Source organism: Diorhabda sublineata, chromosome 10, assembly GCF_026230105.1.
Source record: "Diorhabda sublineata isolate icDioSubl1.1 chromosome 10, icDioSubl1.1, whole genome shotgun sequence".
NCBI classification, from domain to species: domain Eukaryota; kingdom Metazoa; phylum Arthropoda; class Insecta; order Coleoptera; family Chrysomelidae; genus Diorhabda; species Diorhabda sublineata.
The window spans coordinates 7108050-7135736 of NC_079483.1; the positions used below are offsets into that span (position 1 = coordinate 7108050).

Below are 27687 nucleotides of genomic sequence, written 5' to 3' on the forward strand. Positions count from 1 at the left end.
TCGATTCGTATGATCTATAAAACAAAAAAAGAATCAACGCATTTTTTTTCTTTCGTACGTTGTTGGAATTAATCAAAGACATTTTTTATTTCGAATCCTTTAGACCAAGTACTGGCCTATTGATCCCCACTTATAATTCCTAGATAAACAACGTCGAATATGGGTATGGAATTAATTCTAATTCACATGTAGATTCTCCAACCAAGGCGAGGAGATATCTTTTAATTCATTTGTTACAAAAAAAATCATTATTTCGTGATAACAACTTATTTTTTTATTTTTTATTGAAACGTTATTAGCGCCGTAGTTATGCTTTCACTTTGAAGAGGTTATGATGTACGTTTTCAATGTCACAGAGGTTTATTTATCCATCGTTAATGGACATCGGTGCTACCGCGTCGAATATCAAATCGGATATTGAAAGACAAAATAGTTCGAGTGTAGATGAGGAGCGAAAAGGGTGCGATAACGTGGGGCTCGAGGTGTACAACGAGTTCGTGGGTGTCGCCAATAGAGAATTAGTTAATTTAGAAAATGCCGCCGTTAATATTGATAATTCTAACGACGTTATTATCGGACCAGTGACTCAGTTCAATGTCAACGGCAACGTCACCATTTATCAAGGAAATGACGGACAACCTATCGAAATTAAAGATGGATCGGAAATACCGAATTCATCGTGTGAAGGTTAGTTGAACGACAACTTTCGTTTCTAAAAAAAAATTTGTGTTTATACTACATATCAACTTTCCAGACACGATTTCCGTGGCCATTTGTAAATCGATCCAAAATAAATCGAAAATGAAGAATAAAATTTTTCTATATCTCGCTTCGTTTTCGAGATATCGATACTTGAAGCTGGAAAAATTAGGTTAGGTTACCTAACCTAACCTAAATAATGAAAAACAACCAACAAATCTTTATGAAAAACATCAAATTATTCATGTATTTATCGTATGTTAAGTTATATTCATCACAGAGTGATGAAAATGATCAAAATGTTTCATTTTGTTATAAAAAACTGTTTTTTTTCCTATATAATTTTGAAATATCAGGGTAAATAATATAAAAATTAAATAAGAAATCTTTTGTCTATTGAATTACAAGATTTATATTGAATTTGAAGTGATAAAATATTCATTTAAAACGAACTATTAAACGCCATCTGTTCAATAAAGCGAATTTTGAACTAACTAACTTTAAGTATCGATATCTCGAAAACGAAACGAGATATCGAAAAATTTCATTCTTCATTTTCGATTTATTTTGGCCTAATTAAGCCAAATCACGGCCATGAAAATCGTACTCACCCCGCTTTCCATAAAATTTTACATATTTTATCAGCAATGATTACTTAAAAGTAGGAAATTTTTGATAGAAATTTCATAAAACGATTTGTTGTCTTATTGTTTGACTCGCCGCCATGTGAGCGCTAATCTTAGTAGCAAGGGTAGTGGAGAGGCAGTTCAATAACTTAAACTTACTATAATATACCAACAAAAATATACACACAAAAATATTAAGTCGCGTGAGCTAAATCTCCAGAAACAGCGTAGTTTTACTGAGATTTCGGTGTTCCGACATCCGATAGCTTCGCGGTGTCGAGACAGAATGAATTTCTGCACGAATCAAAAAGCCTCGGAACAAAGATCAAGTAGAAGGCTCATGGATTTTTCCAAAGTTAGGTATATTATTATTTGTAAACTATTTGGACATTAAGAAAGTTACTTGGGATTTCCTGGATGAGGTATCGATGGATTTGTTGAAAAAATGAGTAGCGCGCGACGCACTGTATGACATGTATGCGGCAAATTTTATTACTAACAATAATTATCTTCGCAATTCTTCACTCTCGATTCAATAAAACGATGGATATTCTCTAACTAAATTCATTTATTGCTCATTTTCCTTAGAAGAAAATATTTAAATTGTTAATAACAACACATATACGCAACGACCTTATTTAAACATTCCAAATACATAATAGAGATATAATAAATCTAAATATAAACCCAAACCTGAGACGCATAAACACCTAAACCCAAACCTAAACCTAAACCTACCTAAACATAACATAACCTAACATAACCTAACATAACCTGACATAACCTAACCTAAGCCTATCTAAACATAACATAACCTAACCTTAAATAATCTAACACATCGAAATGAATCCTTTTTATGTGTTATTTATTATAGCTCGTGCTTGTTCCATTCGTTTCGAAGAGGGTGGCTCCATCTATTCCATCCATTAATATCTGTAATATTTTTGACGTTGACGTGAGATTTTCGTACATCCCCCATCGGTATAAATGAGATTTGGTGTAATTCGATTGAACAGCTTCCCTTATTATGAGCCCACGTCCCCATACATTAAGTTGACATTTTGATTCCAACGTGACGTCACATTATGCGAAAGAGATCGCGCGTAGGCATATCTGTGTATGTGTATCGCGATTGTACAAGGCCAATAAAACGTAGTTGGGCTACAACCGGATCCATATCCGTACCAAATAATTAGAAACTATAATTTTCAATATCTTTAGTTTAAAGGTTATGGAATTCCACTTATGTCAATGTGTGATAATGACCGCAATCATATTTAAAAATAAAAAAAAACATCATGTTGACGTAATACAACCAGTTTTTGTTATAAAAGTAATTAATAAACACCGAATATTAATTAGAGTTTGTTTTATTTGAACATAATAATCGAGTGTCTATATGAATATTATAAATTATATCCGTCTGTTTGAAACATTGTTTTCGAAGTCTGGAAAATACCATAGCGATCATAACATGTAACGAATTTAGATTTTGGTGTTTATATGTTTAGGCGCAGTTCGAAATTTTAATGTCTGTAAAGTGTAAAGTGCGACTACCCGAAAATCGTAATAAATGCGTGGAAATATGAAGTTGATTAGAGTGAATTCGAGACACAGATACAGAAATCAATCCGGTGGTGATAGTGTTAGAAATAACGATTATACTGAATGCACTTTCAGAAATAAATCATGTAAGTTATCATAGAAAAATTACACGGTTGTTCGAGTACATTTATAAGATACAAAAAAAAATTCTTTATCTACAAGTTCAAAGTTGTTTTTAGTTGTTTGTTACTGTTCGTTATTGGTACAGGAAACGAAGATAAAAAAATAATTAGCACTATTAAAATTTGCGAATTTTGGATATCGAAACTGTTCTTAAATTTACTTAGCAACAATTTTTGCAAAACGTGATTATATTTCTTATATTTCTATATTGTTGGCAAACAAACTTTGATAACTTTGTTGAAAATGTTAGTAGAGACTAACTTCAAAGTACGTTGTGCTCATTATAGTCCAGTCTACAAGTTCAAAAACGTGAAAAATAGAGATAAAGGTCCTAAAAATATGAGCGATAGCGGCGATTCGGTCTCGCAGTATTGGAAATACGAGACTTCAAACTTGTGCAAATATCGAAAAACATATTATTGTTTAAAAAAATCACTCACGCCAAAATAATTGAAAGATTGTTCTCAGATTTCAGTGGAGTGTTTTTAAATGTTAGTTTTTTGTCATAAAAAGTCAGGACGTTGGTAGGTCTCGCAGTATTGGAAATACGAGACTTCAAATTTGTTGAAACATCGAAAAACATATTATTGTTTAAAAAAATCACTCTCGCCAAAATAATTGACAGATTGTTCTCAGATTTCAGTGGAGTGTTTTTAAATGTTATTAAATGTTAGTTTTTTGTAATAAAAAGTCAGGACGTTGGTAGGTCTCGCAGTATTGGAAATACGAGACTTCAAATTTGTTGAAACATCGAAAAACATATTATTGTTTTAAAAAATCACTCACGCCAAAATAATTGACAGATTGTTCTCAGATTTCAGTGGAGTGTTTTTAAATGTTAGTTTTTTGTAATAAAAAGTCAGGACGTTGGTAGGTCTCGCAGTATTGGAAATACGAGACTTCAAATTTGTTGAAACATCGAAAAACATATTATTGTTTAAAAAAATCACTCACGCCAAAATAATTGACAGATTGTTCTCAGATTTCAGTGGAGTGTTTTTAAATGTTAGTTTTTTGTAATAAAAAGTCAGGACGTTGGTAGGTCTCGCAGTATTGGAAATACGAGACTTCAAATTTGTTGAAACATCGAAAAACATATTATTGTTTAAAAAAATCACTCTCGCCAAAATAATTGACAGATTGTTCTCAGATTTCAGTGGAGTGTTTTTAAATGTTATTAAATGTTAGTTTTTTGTAATAAAAAGTCAGGACGTTGGTAGGTCTCGCAGTATTGGAAATACGAGACTTCAAATTTGTTGAAACATCGAAAAACATATTATTGTTTTAAAAAATCACTCACGCCAAAATAATTGACAGATTGTTCTCAGATTTCAGTGGAGTGTTTTTAAATGTTAGTTTTTTGTAATAAAAAGTCAGGACGTTGGTAGGTCTCGCAGTATTGGAAATACGAGACTTCAAATTTGTTGAAACATCGAAAAACATATTATTGTTTAAAAAAATCACTCACGCCAAAATAATTGACAGATTGTTCTCAGATTTCAGTGGAGGGTTTTTAAATGTTAGTTTTTTGTAATAAAAGGTCGGGACGTTGGTAGGTCTCGCAGTATTGGAAATACGAGACTTCAAATTTGTTGAAACATCGAAAAACATATTATTGTTTAAAAAAATCACTCTCGCCAAAATAATTGACAGATTGTTCTCAGATTTCAGTGGAGTGTTTTTAAATGTTAGTTTTTTGTAATAAAAAGTCAGGACGTTGGTAGGTCTCGCAGTATTGGAAATACGAGACTTCAAATTTGTTGAAACATCGAAAAACATATTATTGTTTAAAAAAATCACTCACGCCAAAATAATTGACAGATTGTTCTCAGATTTCAGTGGAGTGTTTTTAAATGTTATTAAATGTTAGTTTTTTGTAATAAAAAGTCAGGACGTTGGTAGGTCTCGCAGTATTGGAAATACGAGACTTCAAATTTGTTGAAACATCGAAAAACATATTATTGTTTAAAAAAATCACTCACGCCAAAATAATTGACAGATTGTTCTCAGATTTCAGTGGAGTGTTTTTAAATGTTATTAAATGTTAGTTTTTTGTAATAAAAAGTCAGGACGTTGGTAGGTCTCGCAGTATTGGAAATACGAGACTTCAAATTTGTTGAAACATCGAAAAACATATTATTGTTTAAAAAAATCACTCTCGCCAAAATAATTGACAGATTGTTCTCAGATTTCAGTGGAGTGTTTTTAAATGTTATTAAATGTTAGTTTTTTGTAATAAAAGGTCAGGACGTTGGTAGGTCTCGCAGTATTGGAAATACGAGACTTCAAATTTGTTGAAACATCGAAAAACATATTATTGTTTAAAAAAATCACTCACGCCAAAATAATTGACAGATTGTTCTCAGATTTCAGTGGAGTGTTTTTAAATGTTAGTTTTTTGTAATAAAAAGTCAGGACGTTGGTAGGTCTCGCAGTATTGGAAATACGAGACTTCAAATTTGTTGAAACATCGAAAAACATATTATTGTTTAAAAAAATCACTCACGCCAAAATAATTGACAGATTGTTCTCAGATTTCAGTGGAGTGTTTTTAAATGTTAGTTTTTTGTAATAAAAAGTCAGGACGTTGGTAGGTCTCGCAGTATTGGAAATACGAGACTTCAAATTTGTTGAAACATCGAAAAACATATTATTGTTTAAAAAAATCACTCACGCCAAAATAATTGACAGATTGTTCTCAGATTTCAGTGGAGGGTTTTTAAATGTTAGTTTTTTGTAATAAAAGGTCGGGACGTTGGTAGGTCTCGCAGTATTGGAAATACGAGACTTCAAATTTGTTGAAACATCGAAAAACATATTATTGTTTAAAAAAATCACTCTCGCCAAAATAATTGACAGATTGTTCTCAGATTTCAGTGGAGTGTTTTTAAATGTTATTAAATGTTAGTTTTTTGTAATAAAAGGTCAGGACGTTGGTAGGTCTCGCAGTATTGGAAATACGAGACTTCAAATTTGTTGAAACATCGAAAAACATATTATTGTTTAAAAAAATCACTCACGCCAAAATAATTGACAGATTGTTCTCAGATTTCAGTGGAGTGTTTTTAAATGTTAGTTTTTTGTAATAAAAAGTCAGGACGTTGGTAGGTCTCGCAGTATTGGAAATACGAGACTTCAAATTTGTTGAAACATCGAAAAACATATTATTGTTTAAAAAAATCACTCTCGCCAAAATAATTGACAGATTGTTCTCAGATTTCAGTGGAGTGTTTTTAAATGTTATTAAATGTTAGTTTTTTGTAATAAAAGGTCAGGACGTTGGTAGGTCTCGCAGTATTGGAAATACGAGACTTCAAATTTGTTGAAACATCGAAAAACATATTATTGTTTAAAAAAATCACTCACGCCAAAATAATTGACAGATTGTTCTCAGATTTCAGTGGAGTGTTTTTAAATGTTATTAAATGTTAGTTTTTTGTAATAAAAGGTCAGGACGTTGGTAGGTCTCGCAGTATTGGAAATACGAGACTTCAAATTTGTTGAAACATCGAAAAACATATTATTGTTTAAAAAAATCACTCACGCCAAAATAATTGACAGATTGTTCTCAGATTTCAGTGGAGGGTTTTTAAATGTTAGTTTTTTGTAATAAAAGGTCGGGACGTTGGTAGGTCTCGCAGTATTGGAAATACGAGACTTCAAATTTGTTGAAACATCGAAAAACATATTATTGTTTAAAAAAATCACTCTCGCCAAAATAATTGACAGATTGTTCTCAGATTTCAGTGGAGTGTTTTTAAATGTTATTAAATGTTAGTTTTTTGTAATAAAAGGTCAGGACGTTGGTAGGTCTCGCAGTATTGGAAATACGAGACTTCAAATTTGTTGAAACATCGAAAAACATATTATTGTTTAAAAAAATCACTCACGCCAAAATAATTGACAGATTGTTCTCAGATTTCAGTGGAGTGTTTTTAAATGTTAGTTTTTTGTAATAAAAAGTCAGGACGTTGGTAGGTCTCGCAGTATTGGAAATACGAGACTTCAAATTTGTTGAAACATCGAAAAACATATTATTGTTTAAAAAAATCACTCACGCCAAAATAATTGACAGATTGTTCTCAGATTTCAGTGGAGTGTTTTTAAATGTTATTAAATGTTAGTTTTTTGTAATAAAAAGTCAGGACGTTGGTAGGTCTCGCAGTATTGGAAATACGAGACTTCAAATTTGTTGAAACATCGAAAAACATATTATTGTTTAAAAAAATCACTCACGCCAAAATAATTGACAGATTGTTCTCAGATTTCAGTGGAGTGTTTTTAAATGTTATTAAATGTTAGTTTTTTGTAATAAAAAGTCAGGACGTTGGTAGGTCTCGCAGTATTGGAAATACGAGACTTCAAATTTGTTGAAACATCGAAAAACATATTATTGTTTAAAAAAATCACTCTCGCCAAAATAATTGACAGATTGTTCTCAGATTTCAGTGGAGTGTTTTTAAATGTTATTAAATGTTAGTTTTTTGTAATAAAAGGTCAGGACGTTGGTAGGTCTCGCAGTATTGGAAATACGAGACTTCAAATTTGTTGAAACATCGAAAAACATATTATTGTTTAAAAAAATCACTCACGCCAAAATAATTGACAGATTGTTCTCAGATTTCAGTGGAGTGTTTTTAAATGTTAGTTTTTTGTAATAAAAAGTCAGGACGTTGGTAGGTCTCGCAGTATTGGAAATACGAGACTTCAAATTTGTTGAAACATCGAAAAACATATTATTGTTTAAAAAAATCACTCACGCCAAAATAATTGACAGATTGTTCTCAGATTTCAGTGGAGTGTTTTTAAATGTTAGTTTTTTGTAATAAAAAGTCAGGACGTTGGTAGGTCTCGCAGTATTGGAAATACGAGACTTCAAATTTGTTGAAACATCGAAAAACATATTATTGTTTAAAAAAATCACTCACGCCAAAATAATTGACAGATTGTTCTCAGATTTCAGTGGAGGGTTTTTAAATGTTAGTTTTTTGTAATAAAAGGTCGGGACGTTGGTAGGTCTCGCAGTATTGGAAATACGAGACTTCAAATTTGTTGAAACATCGAAAAACATATTATTGTTTAAAAAAATCACTCTCGCCAAAATAATTGACAGATTGTTCTCAGATTTCAGTGGAGTGTTTTTAAATGTTATTAAATGTTAGTTTTTTGTAATAAAAGGTCAGGACGTTGGTAGGTCTCGCAGTATTGGAAATACGAGACTTCAAATTTGTTGAAACATCGAAAAACATATTATTGTTTAAAAAAATCACTCACGCCAAAATAATTGACAGATTGTTCTCAGATTTCAGTGGAGTGTTTTTAAATGTTAGTTTTTTGTAATAAAAAGTCAGGACGTTGGTAGGTCTCGCAGTATTGGAAATACGAGACTTCAAATTTGTTGAAACATCGAAAAACATATTATTGTTTAAAAAAATCACTCACGCCAAAATAATTGACAGATTGTTCTCAGATTTCAGTGGAGTGTTTTTAAATGTTATTAAATGTTAGTTTTTTGTAATAAAAAGTCAGGACGTTGGTAGGTCTCGCAGTATTGGAAATACGAGACTTCAAATTTGTTGAAACATCGAAAAACATATTATTGTTTAAAAAAATCACTCACGCCAAAATAATTGACAGATTGTTCTCAGATTTCAGTGGAGTGTTTTTAAATGTTATTAAATGTTAGTTTTTTGTAATAAAAAGTCAGGACGTTGGTAGGTCTCGCAGTATTGGAAATACGAGACTTCAAATTTGTTGAAACATCGAAAAACATATTATTGTTTAAAAAAATCACTCTCGCCAAAATAATTGACAGATTGTTCTCAGATTTCAGTGGAGTGTTTTTAAATGTTATTAAATGTTAGTTTTTTGTAATAAAAGGTCAGGACGTTGGTAGGTCTCGCAGTATTGGAAATACGAGACTTCAAATTTGTTGAAACATCGAAAAACATATTATTGTTTAAAAAAATCACTCACGCCAAAATAATTGACAGATTGTTCTCAGATTTCAGTGGAGTGTTTTTAAATGTTAGTTTTTTGTAATAAAAAGTCAGGACGTTGGTAGGTCTCGCAGTATTGGAAATACGAGACTTCAAATTTGTTGAAACATCGAAAAACATATTATTGTTTAAAAAAATCACTCACGCCAAAATAATTGACAGATTGTTCTCAGATTTCAGTGGAGTGTTTTTAAATGTTAGTTTTTTGTAATAAAAAGTCAGGACGTTGGTAGGTCTCGCAGTATTGGAAATACGAGACTTCAAATTTGTTGAAACATCGAAAAACATATTATTGTTTAAAAAAATCACTCACGCCAAAATAATTGACAGATTGTTCTCAGATTTCAGTGGAGGGTTTTTAAATGTTAGTTTTTTGTAATAAAAGGTCGGGACGTTGGTAGGTCTCGCAGTATTGGAAATACGAGACTTCAAATTTGTTGAAACATCGAAAAACATATTATTGTTTAAAAAAATCACTCTCGCCAAAATAATTGACAGATTGTTCTCAGATTTCAGTGGAGTGTTTTTAAATGTTATTAAATGTTAGTTTTTTGTAATAAAAGGTCAGGACGCTGGTAGGTCTCGCAGTATTGGAAATACGAGACTTCAAATTTGTTGAAACATCGAAAAACATATTATTGTTTAAAAAAATCACTCACGCCAAAATAATTGACAGATTGTTCTCAGATTTCAGTGGAGTGTTTTTAAATGTTAGTTTTTTGTAATAAAAAGTCAGGACGTTGGTAGGTCTCGCAGTATTGGAAATACGAGACTTCAAATTTGTTGAAACATCGAAAAACATATTATTGTTTAAAAAAATCACTCACGCCAAAATAATTGACAGATTGTTCTCAGATTTCAGTGGAGTGTTTTTAAATGTTATTAAATGTTAGTTTTTTGTAATAAAAAGTCAGGACGTTGGTAGGTCTCGCAGTATTGGAAATACGAGACTTCAAATTTGTTGAAACATCGAAAAACATATTATTGTTTAAAAAAATCACTCACGCCAAAATAATTGACAGATTGTTCTCAGATTTCAGTGGAGTGTTTTTAAATGTTAGTTTTTTGTAATAAAAAGTCAGGACGTTGGTAGGTCTCGCAGTATTGGAAATACGAGACTTCAAATTTGTTGAAACATCGAAAAACATATTATTGTTTAAAAAAATCACTCACGCCAAAATAATTGACAGATTGTTCTCAGATTTCAGTGGAGTGTTTTTAAATGTTAGTTTTTTGCAATAAAAAGTCAGGACGTTGGTAGGTCTCGCAGTATTGGAAATACGAGACTTCAAATTTGTTGAAACATCGAAAAACATATTATTGTTTAAAAAAATCACTCACGCCAAAATAATTGACAGATTGTTCTCAGATTTCAGTGGAGGGTTTTTAAATGTTAGTTTTTTGTAATAAAAGGTCGGGACGTTGGTAGGTCTCGCAGTATTGGAAATACGAGACTTCAAATTTGCTGAAACATCGAAAAACATATTATTGTTTAAAAAAATCACTCACGCCAAAATAATTGACAGATTGTTCTCAGATTTCAGTGGAGTGTTTTTAAATGTTAGTTTTTTGTAATAAAAGGTCGGGACGTTGGTAGGTCTCGCAGTATTGGAAATACGAGACTTCAAATTTGTTGAAACATCGAAAAACATATTATTGTTTAAAAAAATCACTCACGCCAAAATAATTGACAGATTGTTCTCAGATTTCAGTGGAGGGTTTTTAAATGTTAGTTTTTTGTAATAAAAGGTCGGGACGTTGGTAGGTCTCGCAGTATTGGAAATACGAGACTTCAAATTTGTTGAAACATCGAAAAACATATTATTGTTTAAAAAAATCACTCACGCCAAAATAATTGACAGATTGTTCTCAGATTTCAGTGGAGTGTTTTTAAATGTTAGTTTTTTGTAATAAAAAGTCAGGACGTTGGTAGGTCTCGCAGTATTGGAAATACGAGACTTCAAATTTGTTGAAACATCGAAAAACATATTATTGTTTAAAAAAATCACTCACGCCAAAATAATTGACAGATTGTTCTCAGATTTCAGTGGAGTGTTTTTAAATGTTAGTTTTTTGTAATAAAAAGTCAGGACGTTGGTAGGTCTCGCAGTATTGGAAATACGAGACTTCAAATTTGTTGAAACATCGAAAAACATATTATTATTTAAAAAAATCACTCACGCCAAAATAATTGACAGATTGTTCTCAGATTTCAGTGGAGTGTTTTTAAATGTTAGTTTTTTGTAATAAAAAGTCAGGACGTTGGTAGGTCTCGCAGTATTGGAAATACGAGACTTCAAATTTGTTGAAACATCGAAAAACATATTATTGTTTAAAAAAATCACTCACGCCAAAATAATTGACAGATTGTTCTCAGATTTCAGTGGAGTGTTTTTAAATGTTAGTTTTTTGTAATAAAAAGTCAGGACGTTGGTAGGTCTCGCAGTATTGGAAATACGAGACTTCAAATTTGTTGAAACATCGAAAAACATATTATTGTTTAAAAAAATCACTCACGCCAAAATAATTGACAGATTGTTCTCAGATTTCAGTGGAGTGTTTTTAAATGTTAGTTTTTTGTAATAAAAAGTCAGGACGTTGGTAGGTCTCGCAGTATTGGAAATACGAGACTTCAAATTTGTTGAAACATCGAAAAACATATTATTGTTTAAAAAAATCACTCACGCCAAAATAATTGACAGATTGTTCTCAGATTTCAGTGGAGTGTTTTTAAATGTTATTAAATGTTAGTTTTTTGTAATAAAAAGTCAGGACGTTGGTAGGTCTCGCAGTATTGGAAATACGAGACTTCAAATTTGTTGAAACATCGAAAAACATATTATTGTTTAAAAAAATCACTCACGCCAAAATAATTGACAGATTGTTCTCAGATTTCAGTGGAGTGTTTTTAAATGTTATTAAATGTTAGTTTTTTGTAATAAAAGGTCAGGACGTTGGTAGGTCTCGCAGTATTGGAAATACGAGACTTCAAATTTGTTGAAACATCGAAAAACATATTATTGTTTAAAAAAATCACTCACGCCAAAATAATTGACAGATTGTTCTCAGATTTCAGTGGAGTGTTTTTAAATGCTAGTTTTTTGCAATAAAAAGTCAGGACGTTGGTAGGTCTCGCAGTATTGGAAATACGAGACTTCAAATTTGTTGAAACATCGAAAAACATATTATTGTTTAAAAAAATCACTCTCGCCAAAATAATTGACAGATTGTTCTCAGATTTCAGTGGAGTGTTTTTAAATGTTAGTTTTTTGTAATAAAAAGTCAGGACGTTGGTAGGTCTCGCAGTATTGGAAATACGAGACTTCAAATTTGTTGAAACATCGAAAAACATATTATTGTTTAAAAAAATCACTCACGCCAAAATAATTGACAGATTGTTCTCAGATTTCAGTGGAGTGTTTTTAAATGTTATTAAATGTTAGTTTTTTGTAATAAAAGGTCAGGACGTTGGTAGGTCTCGCAGTATTGGAAATACGAGACTTCAAATTTGTTGAAACATCGAAAAACATATTATTGTTTAAAAAAATCACTCTCGCCAAAATAATTGACAGATTGTTCTCAGATTTCAGTGGAGTGTTTTTAAATGTTAGTTTTTTGTAATAAAAAGTCAGGACGTTGGTAGGTCTCGCAGTATTGGAAATACGAGACTTCAAATTTGTTGAAACATCGAAAAACATATTATTGTTTAAAAAAATCACTCACGCCAAAATAATTGACAGATTGTTCTCAGATTTCAGTGGAGTGTTTTTAAATGTTAGTTTTTTGTAATAAAAAGTCAGGACGTTGGTAGGTCTCGCAGTATTGGAAATACGAGACTTCAAATTTGTTGAAACATCGAAAAACATATTATTGTTTAAAAAAATCACTCACGCCAAAATAATTGACAGATTGTTCTCAGATTTCAGTGGAGTGTTTTTAAATGTTATTAAATGTTAGTTTTTTGTAATAAAAAGTCAGGACGTTGGTAGGTCTCGCAGTATTGGAAATACGAGACTTCAAATTTGTTGAAACATCGAAAAACATATTATTGTTTAAAAAAATCACTCACGCCAAAATAATTGACAGATTGTTCTCAGATTTCAGTGGAGTGTTTTTAAATGTTATTAAATGTTAGTTTTTTGTAATAAAAGGTCAGGACGTTGGTAGGTCTCGCAGTATTGGAAATACGAGACTTCAAATTTGTTGAAACATCGAAAAACATATTATTGTTTAAAAAAATCACTCACGCCAAAATAATTGACAGATTGTTCTCAGATTTCAGTGGAGTGTTTTTAAATGTTAGTTTTTTGCAATAAAAAGTCAGGACGTTGGTAGGTCTCGCAGTATTGGAAATACGAGACTTCAAATTTGTTGAAACATCGAAAAACATATTATTGTTTAAAAAAATCACTCACGCCAAAATAATTGACAGATTGTTCTCAGATTTCAGTGGAGGGTTTTTAAATGTTAGTTTTTTGTAATAAAAGGTCGGGACGTTGGTAGGTCTCGCAGTATTGGAAATACGAGACTTCAAATTTGCTGAAACATCGGAAAACATATTATTGTTTAAAAAAATCACTCACGCCAAAATAATTGACAGATTGTTCTCAGATTTCAGTGGAGTGTTTTTAAATGTTAGTTTTTTGTAATAAAAGGTCGGGACGTTGGTAGGTCTCGCAGTATTGGAAATACGAGACTTCAAATTTGTTGAAACATCGAAAAACATATTATTGTTTAAAAAAATCACTCACGCCAAAATAATTGACAGATTGTTCTCAGATTTCAGTGGAGGGTTTTTAAATGTTAGTTTTTTGTAATAAAAGGTCGGGACGTTGGTAGGTCTCGCAGTATTGGAAATACGAGACTTCAAATTTGTTGAAACATCGAAAAACATATTATTGTTTAAAAAAATCACTCACGCCAAAATAATTGACAGATTGTTCTCAGATTTCAGTGGAGTGTTTTTAAATGTTAGTTTTTTGTAATAAAAAGTCAGGACGATGGTAGGTCTCGCAGTATTGGAAATACGAGACTTCAAATTTGTTGAAACATCGAAAAACATATTATTGTTTAAAAAAATCACTCTCGCCAAAATAATTGACAGATTGTTTTCAGATTTCAGTGGAGTGTTTTTAAATGTTAGTTTTTTGTAATAAAAGGTCAGGACGTTGGTAGGTCTCGCAGTATTGGAAATACGAGACTTCAAATTTGTTGAAACATCGAAAAACATATTATTGTTTAAAAAAATCACTCTCGCCAAAATAATTGACAGATTGTTCTCAGATTTCAGTGGAGTGTTTTTAAATGTTAGTTTTTTGTAATAAAAGGTCAGGACGTTGGTAGGTCTCGCAGTATTGGAAATACGAGACTTCAAATTTGTTGAAACATCGAAAAACATATTATTGTTTAAAAAAATCACTCTCGCCAAAATAATTGACAGATTGTTCTCAGATTACAGTGGAGTGTTTTTAAATGTTATTAAATGTTAGTTTTTTGTAATAAAAGGTCAGGACGTTGGTAGGTCTCGCAGTATTGGAAATACGAGACATCAAATTTGTTGAAACATCGAAAAACATATTATTGTTTAAAAAAATCACTCACGCCAAAATAATTGACAGATTGTTCTCAGATTTCAGTGGAGTGTTTTTAAATGTTAGTTTTTGTAATAAAAGGTCAGGACGTTGGTAGGTCTCGCAGTATTGGAAATACGAGACTTCAAATTTGTTGAAACATCGAAAAACATATTATTGTTTAAAAAAATCACTCACGCCAAAATAATTGACAGATTGTTCTCAGATTTCAGTGGAGTGTTTTTAAATGTTAGTTTTTTGTAATAAAAAGTCAGGACGTTGGTAGGTCTCGCAGTATTGGAAATACGAGACTTCAAATTTGTTGAAACATCGAAAAACATATTATTGTTTAAAAAAATCACTCACGCCAAAATAATTGACAGATTGTTCTCAGATTTCAGTGGAGTGTTTTTAAATGTTAGTTTTTTGTAATAAAAGGTCAGGACGTTGGTAGGTCTCGCAGTATTGGAAATACGAGACTTCAAATTTGTTGAAACATCGAAAAACATATTATTGTTTAAAAAAATCACTCTCGCCAAAATAATTGACAGATTGTTCTCAGATTTCAGTGGAGTGTTTTTAAATGTTATTAAATGTTAGTTTTTTGTAATAAAAGGTCAGGACGTTGGTAGGTCTCGCAGTATTGGAAATACGAGACTTCAAATTTGTTGAAACATCGAAAAACATATTATTGTTTAAAAAAATCACTCACGCCAAAATAATTGACAGATTGTTCTCAGATTTCAGTGGAGTGTTTTTAAATGTTAGTTTTTTGTAATAAAAAGTCAGGACGTTGGTAGGTCTCGCAGTATTGGAAATACGAGACTTCAAATTTGTTGAAACATCGAAAAACATATTATTGTTTAAAAAAATCACTCACGCCAAAATAATTGACAGATTGTTCTCAGATTTCAGTGGAGGGTTTTTAAATGTTAGTTTTTTGTAATAAAAGGTCAGGACGTTGGTAGGTCTCGCAGTATTGGAAATACGAGACTTCAAATTTGTTGAAACATCGAAAAACATATTATTGTTTAAAAAAATCACTCTTGCCAAAATAATTGACAGATTGTTCTCAGATTTCAGTGGAGTGTTTTTAAATGTTAGTTTTTTGTAATAAAAAGTCAGGACGTTGGTAGGTCTCGCAGTATTGGAAATACGAGACTTCAAATTTGTTGAAACATCGAAAAACATATTATTGTTTAAAAAAATCACTCACGCCAAAATAATTGACAGATTGTTCTCAGATTTCAGTGGAGGGTTTTTAAATGTTAGTTTTTTGTAATAAAAGGTCAGGACGTTGGTAGGTCTCGCAGTATTGGAAATACGAGACTTCAAATTTGTTGAAACATCGAAAAACATATTATTGTTTAAAAAAATCACTCACGCCAAAATAATTGACAGATTGTTCTCAGATTTCAGTGGAGGGTTTTTAAATGTTAGTTTTTTGTAATAAAAGGTCAGGACGTTGGTAGGTCTCGCAGTATTGGAAATACGAGACTTCAAATTTGTTGAAACATCGAAAAACATATTATTGTTTAAAAAAATCACTCTTGCCAAAATAATTGACAGATTGTTCTCAGATTTCAGTGGAGTGTTTTTAAATGTTATTAAATGTTAGTTTTTTGTAATAAAAGGTCAGGACGTTGGTAGGTCTCGCAGTATTGGAAATACGAGACTTCAAATTTGTTGAAACATCGAAATACATATTATTGTTTTAAAAAATCACTCACGCCAAAATAATTGACAGATTGTTCTCAGATTTCAGTGGAGTGTTTTTAAATGTTAGTTTTTTGTAATAAAAAGTCAGGACGTTGGTAGGTCTCGCAGTATTGGAAATACGAGACTTCAAATTTGTTGAAACATCGAAAAACATATTATTGTTTAAAAAAATCACTCACGCCAAAATAATTGACAGATTGTTCTCAGATTTCAGTGGAGTGTTTTTAAATGTTAGTTTTTTGTAATAAAAAGTCAGGACGTTGGTAGGTCTCGCAGTATTGGAAATACGAGACTTCAAATTTGTTGAAACATCGAAAAACATATTATTGTTTAAAAAAATCACTCACGCCAAAATAATTGACAGATTGTTCTCAGATTTCAGTGGAGTGTTTTTAAATGTTAGTTTTTTGTAATAAAAGGTCAGGACGTTGGTAGGTCTCGCAGTATTGGAAATACGAGACTTCAAATTTGTTGAAACATCGAAAAACATATTATTGTTTAAAAAAATCACTCACGCCAAAATAATTGACAGATTGTTCTCAGATTTCAGTGGAGTGTTTTTAAATGTTAGTTTTTTGTAATAAAAGGTCAGGACGTTGGTAGGTCTCGCAGTATTGGAAATACGAGACTTCAAATTTGTTGAAACATCGAAAAACATATTATTGTTTAAAAAAATCACTCACGCCAAAATAATTGACAGATTGTTCTCAGATTTCAGTGGAGGGTTTTTAAATGTTAGTTTTTTGTAATAAAAGGTCAGGACGTTGGTAGGTCTCGCAGTATTGGAAATACGAGACTTCAAATTTGTTGAAACATCGAAAAACATATTATTGTTTAAAAAAATCACTCTCGCCAAAATAATTGACAGATTGTTCTCAGATTTCAGTGGAGTGTTTTTAAATGTTATTAAATGTTAGTTTTTTGTAATAAAAAGTCAGGACGTTGCTAGGTCTCGCAGTATTGGAAATACGAGACTTCAAATTTGTTGAAACATCGAAAAACATATTATTGTTTAAAAAAATCACTCACGCCAAAATAATTGACAGATTGTTCTCAGATTTCAGTGGAGTGTTTTTAAATGTTAGTTTTTTATAATAAAAAGTCAGGACGTTGGTAGGTCTCGCAGTATTGGAAATACGAGACTTCAAATTTGTTGAAACATCGAAAAACATATTATTGTTTAAAAAAATCACTCACGCCAAAATAATTGACAGATTGTTCTCAGATTTCAGTGGAGTGTTTTTAAATGTTAGTTTTTTGTAATAAAAAGTCAGGACGTTGGTAGGTCTCGCAGTATTGGAAATACGAGACTTCAAATTTGTTGAAACATTGAAAAACATATTATTATTTAAAAAAATCACTCACGCCAAAATAATTGACAGATTGTTCTCAGATTTCAGTGGAGTGTTTTTAAATGTTAGTTTTTTGTAATAAAAAGTCAGGACGTTGGTAGGTCTCGCAGTATTGGAAATACGAGACTTCAAATTTGTTGAAACATCGAAAAACATATTATTGTTTAAAAAAATCACTCACGCCAAAATAATTGACAGATTGTTCTCAGATTTCAGTGGAGTGTTTTTAAATGTTAGTTTTTTGTAATAAAAAGTCAGGACGTTGGTAGGTCTCGCAGTATTGGAAATACGAGACTTCAAATTTGTTGAAACATCGAAAAACATATTATTGTTTAAAAAAATCACTCACGCCAAAATAATTGACAGATTGTTCTCAGATTTCAGTGGAGTGTTTTTAAATGTTAGTTTTTTGTAATAAAAAGTCAGGACGTTGGTAGGTCTCGCAGTATTGGAAATACGAGACTTCAAATTTGTTGAAACATCGAAAAACATATTATTGTTTAAAAAAATCACTCACGCCAAAATAATTGACAGATTGTTCTCAGATTTCAGTGGAGTGTTTTTAAATGTTAGTTTTTTGTAATAAAAAGTCAGGACGTTGGTAGGTCTCGCAGTATTGGAAATACGAGACTTCAAATTTGTTGAAACATCGAAAAACATATTATTGTTTAAAAAAATCACTCACGCCAAAATAATTGACAGATTGTTCTCAGATTTCAGTGGAGTGTTTTTAAATGTTAGTTTTTTGTAATAAAAAGTCAGGACGTTGGTAGGTCTCGCAGTATTGGAAATACGAGGCTACAAACTTGTTCAAATATTATTCTTTCTTAAAAAATCACTCAATCCAAAAAATTTGTCGCTTCTGTCGCCCTAGTAGGAAGGGGACTAAAAAATTAGACCCAATTATTTCAAATCGTCCATTTATAATTTGGGAATTTTCGTATCCAAGTAATGGCGATTGCAGGGTGTTTCAAAATAGTAGAACATAAAAATTCTATCTAAATATTAGATATAATATCTGTATTTTCAATAATATCAAACTCCAAACATATCAAACAACGACATGAGATATTTTCGTTAGTATCTTATCTATAATTATTTTTTATTGTTTCCTGTACAGTGGAAAGATAACGATTTTTATTTATATCATATTAGTTTGAATAAACAATTTAGATTTAGTACAATACAAGTCTGATCTCGTAGTTACTATATTTTTTAGAAAAAAAAAATAATATATACAATGCGTTTTTATAAACTTGACGCGTTTGTTCACATACAATAATTCTAATCAAATTTTACTTTCAATCAACCTATCGACTCGAAATCTAATCATTTTAGTATGTAAATTGGTTAAAAATTAATCACTCCACCTGCCTTTTGAACAAGGTAGTTACTAATGACATTTAAATTCGTTACCAAAACTCCAAACTGTCAAGTGTTTAGGATGCGCTTCCCCAAAAATCGACGCCATGACCTCGGCTGCAGATAGAACGGTCTTTGCCTTCTTTAAACCCGGTCCTCCCTCTTCAGTCCATCGTTTTGATTGTTTTTTTTAATTCGAATGCAAAGTGATGGATACACGTCCTATCCATAGTTATAAACAGGACAAAAACTATTGGATATTGTACTGCACAACGTAAATCTGTTTCTCAATAAAAACAAATTCTAATTGAGTAAAATCGGGTAATTTAGTGAGCCGTTGAAGTTGTTCTATCTATCAAACTGAAGATTGAAACTTTTTTCTCCCCGTATATATATATATATATATATATATACTTAATTCATGCGACAAAATTCTGGAGGTGATTGATTAATATGGGAAATTCCTATAACAAAATTTTTCTCAGCCCGCCCCTTTTCGAGATATCAGCCTTAAAAGGTGGTGACTAAAATTAAAAATCTGACAAACCGTCAATCCTCGTGGACTCATCATATCTACTGTTTACCAATGAAAATATCAAATCGTAAACATAAATCTACGATAAGCAGTGGCGTGGCTTGCTGGAATTAATTTAGCAAGTTATTTTAAATATATTTGAATGTTTAAAAAAGGAAAATATTCAGCAATATGATAATGCAATCATAATAATAATTGCTGAATTAACTAGAGTGAATGAATTTTTAATTTATCGAGTAATTACGAAAAGGGTTGCTGTGGATTGTTCACAAAACCGAAAAACATGTAGAGAAAAACTAAAATCGCTTGACAAAGCTACTCAAGATCTTGTAGGACAAAAACAGATGGCAATAACCGATATTTGCGTCAGATAAAAGACTATTGAAGTTCTAATAGACAAATAATTTATCTAGATGAAACATGATTTGACAGTTTATGGTTTTTGCTTTGAAATTTCGTTTTCCGGAAGAAAAAAAAACGAATGGGGTACAAACAGGGCTCAGTTCCCGTCTGGTATCCTGTTTAAACCAAACACCCATACATTTTAATCGTCTATTAATAATAAATTGATAAAATGAGTTATCTACGCCTATGAGGTGGATCATATAAAATTGTTAAGGGTTTTTATAATCCCCAATTTCAAATTTTCATAATCAAATTCACTTTATTTTAATTTAGAAAGATTCGTTTCAAAAAAACAATCATCTGGGCATCTAAATTATGTCATAATATTTTATTTCGTTAACACGCGTATCGCAAGAAGAATTTATTGTTTAGAGAGTTGCTTGCGTGTTGAATAATCGATGTCTAAAAGTTGAATAATAACAATAGAATAAGTTAAAATAACCGTGATCAATCCTAAAATGGTACGTCTGTTGATTTTGTATAATTTCGAAGCCGTTAAATGCGGCACATAAAATTCCGCTTTCGTTATCAAGTATTTCAGTTCATCTTTTTGAGTCGATGTCAGAAATTTATTTCTGAGACAGTTCAATGCCACGTCGACAATTTTCTGACTCTCAGTTGTGATAGAATCCGAACTGAATATTATAATTAAACAATAACCCTGAAAGAAAAAAGATGTTTAAACGACAAGAAAGAAAAATATGAATTTTACTTTCTTATGATAATAGGGAACCTTCTCTGACGGCTAGGGAATCAATGGATAGTTATTTTATGCTTTTGATATTGTTTGAGAATAAAAAAAATTCGAAAAATCGGATTTTGGACCCTAATTTGGATATAAATTTGCTCTCTTCAGTTTAAAGAATGATCAAATTCGAGTTTATTTGGGGTTTGTGCTTCGTGAGAAACTATTTGATCAACAATTTTCATTTTTAATAATAATTTTATCCGAAATTCGCTTTCCTGAGTTTAAAATTTTTGATTTTCTGACATTAATTTAGTCAATAATCTGAATTTTGCAGTAAATTGATGTTTAATCAATCAAATATCAGTTTATAAAATATTCTAGCAAAAAATTTGTTTTTCTGATTTTAATTTTTTGAATTCAATGGGGCAAAAATTCAAATTTCTGATTCCAGTTTGCTAAAAAATACTTTTGCCACTTTAAATGGCAATTTTTGCATTATTGAATTCAATTTTATCTTTACAGTTTTGAAATTTTTAAAAATTGATACCGTATCAGTCGAAGTTTGCTTGAAATGATAAGTTTAATTTCTTAGATATCTGATTTTATGTATTCAATAGGCGAAAAATTCGATTTTCTGAATTTAATTTTGTGAAAAATTACTTTTTTGCTTTTGAACGTACAACAATCGATTATTTTGCATTTTTTTAGTTTAATTTGTAGAAAAATGTATTTATTTGAGTTCAATTTTATCGAAAATTCGCTTTTTATAACTTTTATTCCGTGAAAATTAGGTTTTTCCAAGTCTAATTTGGCTGAAAATAACCTTTTTCTGAATCTAATGAGTCCAAAAATTTATTTTTCCGCAGAGAAACCATTCGATCTACAATTTTCATTTTTAATTATAATTTTATCCAAAATTCGCTTTCGTGAGTTTGAATATTTTGATTTTCTAAGTTTAATTTCTTAATTTTCTCGAAAATAGGTGGGATGAGGGAATTTTGTTTTGTACGAGCAATCACTTGATTTATTCAAATAATTCATTCAACGTTTGTTGTTTATGTTGTTATAGACCAATCACCAAGACCTCAAAAAGAAGAACAAGACGGTAGTTTTTCGACGAAAAGAAAATTTCCTTTAAAATATTATTTGGGAACGATCCTCTTTCTCTTCGTAATATCCGGAATCACTGCGATTCTCGTATTTCAATTAAGAAAAAATACTCAAGAAGAACCAAACGAATGGTCAATTACAGATAGTATTTCATTAGGAGATCATCGATTAATTTCTAAGAAAGATTGGGGCGGTCGACCGGCTAGGAAGACAACCCCCATGCCCACCCCCGTTAATCTCGTAATTATCAAACACACCGCTAGCACCGTTTGCGATAATTACGAAGCGTGCGTCAAAAAATTAGTAACCATTCAAACGGACGATATGTCCAATCGAAATTATTCGGATATTTATTTCAATTTCGCGGTTGGCGGGGACGGTAACGTGTACGTCGGAAGGGGCTGGAACGCGAAACCTGCTTCTGGATATAACAACATCGATTTGGTGATAATAGGAAACTTCGGATTGGATCCGTTCACTCCGTTAATGATAAGCGCCACCAAAGCGTTATTAGTATACGGTTTAGAAAAAAATATGTTAACGGAAAATTACAGACTGATAAATCATAATCAAACGACGCCAACGTTGAGTCCTGGTGTAAACGTGATTGTAGAAGTGAGAAAATGGCCGCATTACGACGGAAGGAATTATATAGGCCAACCGTTGCCGGTAAGAATTTGGCTACTGTCTCTATAATTAACGCTTACTAACAACTAATTGCTGTAAATATATATATAAGCTTAAAGTTACTAACATCTGCTCATTAAATATGAATCTGTTTGTCATTTCTATCTATTAGATCGTTAATTAACCTCTCCTACTATTCATCTCTGAAAAATCTCGAAAATGTATTCTGTATTTCTTCAAAAGAGACAACAACTACTTACCTGGCTAAGCCTCGACGAATATTGAATTATATTTGCTAAGAAAAGCGTCATATAAATCGGTCTTTTTGTCCCCAACGGCTCGCAATTACAAAGAAATGTTTGTAACGACTAGTTTCGACGTTATTACGTCTCATTAGAGTGGTTTAACAGTTTTAGTTCGATTTGATTTTAGATCTCGAATTGATTTGTTGCCTTTTGATTGCGTGTCTCGCCAAATTAAACAGTATCTGGCTTTTGTTAGGCTTTTTACGTTTTGTAAACGATCGTACCCGATCGCAGACGACGAAAGTCTACTATTCACCTCTGAAACAATTTCGAAAATTATTCTGTAGCTCTTCAAAGGAGACAACAACTACTCACCTGGCTAAGCCACTACCAACATTAAATTATATTTCCTATGAAAAGTGTCATGTAAATCGATCTTTTTATCCCCAACGGCTCGCAATTGCAAAGAAATGTTTGTAACGACTAGTTTCGACGTTATTACGTCTCATTAGAGTGGTTTAACAGTTTTAGTTCGACTCGATTTTAGATCTCGAATTGATTTGTTGCCTTTTGATTGCGTGTCTCGCCAAATTAAACAGTATCTGGCTTTTGTTAGGCTTTTTACGTTTTGTAAACGATCGTACCCGATCGCAGACGACGAAAGTCTACTATTCACCTCTGAAACAATTTCGAAAATTATTCTGTAGCTCTTCAAAGGAGACAACAACTACTTACCTGGCTAAGCCACGACGAATATTTAATTACATCTCCTCTGAAAAGTGTTATGTAAATCGATCTTTTTGTCCCCAACGGCTCACAATTGCAAAGAAATGTTTGTAACGACTAGTTTCGACGCTATTACGTCTCATCAGAGTGGCTTAACAGTTTTAGTTCGACTTGATTTTAGATCTCTTTTGATTTAAAATTCGAAGTATAGGCCTTTGAAAAATTATAAAAAAACTAATTTTAAATCAGAATAGACCTAAAATCAAGACGATTCACATAAACATACATAAAAGGTCTAAGAAATAAGAAATTAAAGGTTTCCGCCGTCTGGATTATGGACAAAAGAATGGGTTAGAATTTTGAAAATTCACGACGTTTCAACACTCACTTTGGAGCTATTATCAAGAGAGGGGTGTAGGTAGGGTGATTATTAGTTAATTGGTAAGAAGTGATCCGATTCCGTGGCCCCAATCTGCTTATTCCTTGGAATTCCACCGAAGAAATGGAAAGCCATCTAGAAGACCGTGGATACTAACAAAATCGTTGTTGGTTAGTTAGTTCAAGACCAGCAGTCATTGTATTAGTTATCTAAATATCTAAACCTTTCGTTAATTGGTATTAAATAAAGGTGGAGAAATATTTTATCTATTAAAATTATTATCTACAATTGTTTTATTAATATGTATCTATGTAACGTACACACTTCAAATTAATACGTATCAAAATTGTAACTAAAATAATAGAATAAAAACACGAAATTTCAAAAACATTGCAAAAAAAAAACGGTTCCGTCGAGTGGATCTTATCAGCGTTACGTTTATGTGTGTATGTACACTTTGTACTCTATGTTTATCTACTTTAAACGATAAAATAAATTCCGTGCATTTATTTAAAAAAAGAAATTATTTCAAACATCGCTTTCTAGCGTAATAAAATATTTTCAACCCTATCTTGTTGTTTTGGGGTACCAGGAGTCATCGTTAGAAGCTCCAACCCCAGCAGAACGTCAGCCTGAAGCAAACAACAATGTATGAGATCCACCAGGTCCACCAAGAGCTAGGCTTAATTATAGAAACAGAAGAAAATTTTAAGATCCGTGGAAGATAATGAACTAAACTACTACATGCAACGTCGATAAAACAGCTGTTAAAACAAGAAAAAGTAAGAAGTATAAAAAAGGACTGAGGATTCGTGAAGATTCACAGACCTCAAGATCCTTTTTAGTTGTACTAAGTTGGCTGTGATAAACAACAAAATGGAGGACACTTCCATAAAAATAGAATTGAGAGTGAGCTGCAAAGAAAACTAATAATTCCTTCGAATGATATAAAGGAATCATATAAAAGGGTGTTTTCAATAAGAGCACAAAATTTGAATTGCGCGCCATGTTTAACAGTCCTAATGTCACATGATTATGACATGACAGATCGCAAATTGACGTTAGTAGTTACGTAAATGTAAATTAACGAGTATTATCAAAATGGTGGAAGTATAATTGCCATTATTCATAAATATATAAACACACAAGCTCGTAGAGGTTATACAGAATAAACTGCAAAAAGACCTCAGACGTCAATTCGACCTTGGGGACAAGAATTAAACATTCTCATTAAAGATCTACCTACAAAATCCATCTTGATTTCGAGTTGATTTGTTGCCTTTTTAATGCGTGTCTCGCCAAATTAAACAGTATCCGGCTTTTGTTAGGCTTTTTCGTTTTGTAAACGAGCGTACCCGATCGCAGACGACGAAAGTCTACTATTCACCTCTGAAACAATTTCGAAAATTATTCTGTAGCTCTTCAAAGGAGACAACAACTACTTACCTGGCTAAGCATCGACGAATATTGAATTATATTTGCTAAGAAAAGCGTCATATAAATCGGTCTTTTTCTCCCCAACGGCTCGCAATTGCAAAGAAATGTTTGTAACGACTAGTTTCGACGTTATTACGTCTCATCAGAGTGGCTTAACAGTTTTAGTTCGATTTGATTTTAGATTTCGAGTTGACTTGTTGCCTTTTGATTGCGTGTCTCGCCAAATTAAACAGTATCCGGCTTTTGTTAGGCTTTTTACGTTTTGTAAACGATCGTACCCGATCGCAGACGACGAAAGTCTACTATTCACCTCTGAAATAATTTCTAAAATTATTCTGAATTTCTTCAAAGGAGACAACAACTACTTACCTGGCTAAGCATCGACGAATATTGAATTATATTTGCTAAGAAAAGCGTCATGTAAATCGATCTTTTTGTCCCCAACGGCTCGCAATTGCAAAGAAATGTTTGTAACGACTAGTTTCGACGTTATTACGTCTCATCAGAGTGGCTTAACAGTTTTAGTTCGACTTGATTTTAGATCTTGAGTTGATTTGTTGCCTTTTTAATGCGTGTGTCGCCAAATTAAACAGTATCCGGCTTTTGTTAGACTTTTTCGTTTTGTAAACGATCGTACCCGATCGCAGACGACGAAAGTCTACTATTCACCTCTGAAACAATTTCGAAAATTATTCTGTAGCTCTTCAAAGGAGACAACAACTACTTACCTGGCTAAGCATCGACGAATATTGAATTATATTTGCTAAGAAAAGCGTCATGTAAATCGATCTTTTTGTCCCCAACGGCTCGCAATTGCAAAGAAATGTTTGTAACGACTAGTTTCGACGTTATTACGTCTCATCAGAGTGGCTTAACAGTTTTAGTTCGATTTGATTTTAGATTTCGAGTTGACTTGTTGCCTTTTGATTGCGTGTCTCGCCAAATTAAACAGTATCCGGCTTTTGTTAGGCTTTTTACGTTTTGTAAACGATCGTACCCGATCGCAGACGACGAAAGTCTACTATTCACCTCTGAAACAATTTCTAAAATTATTCTGTATTTCTTCAAAGGAGAAAACAATTACTTTCCTGGCTAAGCCACGACGAATATTGAATTACACCTCCTCTGAAAAGTGTCATGTAAATCGATCTTTTTGTCCCCAACGGCTCGCAATTGCAAAGAAATGTTTGTAACGACTAGTTTCGACGTTATTACGTCTCATCAGAGTGGCTTAACAGTTTTAGTTCGATTTGATTTTAGATTTCGAGTTGACTTGTTGCCTTTTGATTGCGTGTCTCGCCAAATTAAACAGTATCCGGCTTTTGTTAGGCTTTTTACGTTTTGTAAACGATCGTACCCGATCGCAGACGACGAAAGTCTACTATTCACCTCTGAAATAATTTCTAAAATTATTCTGTATTTCTTCAAAGGAGACAACAACTACTTACCTGGCTAAGCATCGACGAATATTGAATTATATTTGCTAAGAAAAGCGTCATGTAAATCGATCTTTTTGTCCCCAACGGCTCGCAATTGCAAAGAAATGTTTGTAACGACTAGTTTCGACGTTATTACGTCTCATCAGAGTGGCTTAACAGTTTTAGTTCGACTTGATTTTAGATCTTGAGTTGATTTGTTGCCTTTTTAATGCGTGTGTCGCCAAATTAAACAGTATCCGGCTTTTGTTAGACTTTTTCGTTTTGTAAACGATCGTACCCGATCGCAGACGACGAAAGTCTACTATTCACCTCTGAAACAATTTCGAAAATTATTCTGTAGCTCTTCAAAGGAGACAACAACTACTTACCTGGCTAAGCATCGACGAATATTGAATTATATTTGCTAAGAAAAGCGTCATGTAAATCGATCTTTTTGTCCCCAACGGCTCGCAATTGCAAAGAAATGTTTGTAACGACTAGTTTCGACGTTATTACGTCTCATCAGAGTGGCTTAACAGTTTTAGTTCGACTTGATTTTAGATCTTGAGTTGATTTGTTGCCTTTTTAATGCGTGTCTCGCCAAATTAAACAGTATCCGGCTTTTGTTAGACTTTTTCGTTTTGTAAACGATCGTACCCGATCGCAGACGACGAAAGTCTACTATTCACCTCTGAAACAATTTCGAAAATTATTCTGTAGCTCTTCAAAGGAGACAACAACTACTTACCTGGCTAAGCCTCGACGAATATTGAATTATATTTGCTAAGAAAAGCGTCATGTAAATCGATCTTTTTCTCCCCAACGGCTCGCAATTGCAAAGAAATGTTTGTAACGACTAGTTTCGACGTTATTACGTCTCATCAGAGTGGCTTAACAGTTTTAGTTCGACTTGATTTTAGATCTTGAGTTGATTTGTTGCCTTTTTAATGCGTGTCTCGCCAAATTAAACAGTATCCGGCTTTTGTTAGACTTTTTCGTTTTGTAAACGATCGTACCCGATCGCAGACGACGAAAGTCTACTATTCACCTCTGAAACAATTT

General features: G+C 32.1%; 1 protein-coding gene across 1 annotated transcript in view; it reads left to right on the forward strand.

The window, feature by feature from the left end:
• Window positions 1-201: 201 nt before the first annotated feature.
• Window positions 202-27687, forward strand: part of LOC130449834 (uncharacterized) — a 34325-nt gene continuing 6839 nt past the window's right edge. The window contains exons 1-2 of the mRNA XM_056787872.1: window positions 202-687; window positions 21753-22462. Coding sequence (XP_056643850.1) covers window positions 348-687; window positions 21753-22462 — 1050 coding nt within the window. The 5' untranslated portion in view covers window positions 202-347. The remainder of the gene's footprint in view (window positions 688-21752; window positions 22463-27687) is intronic.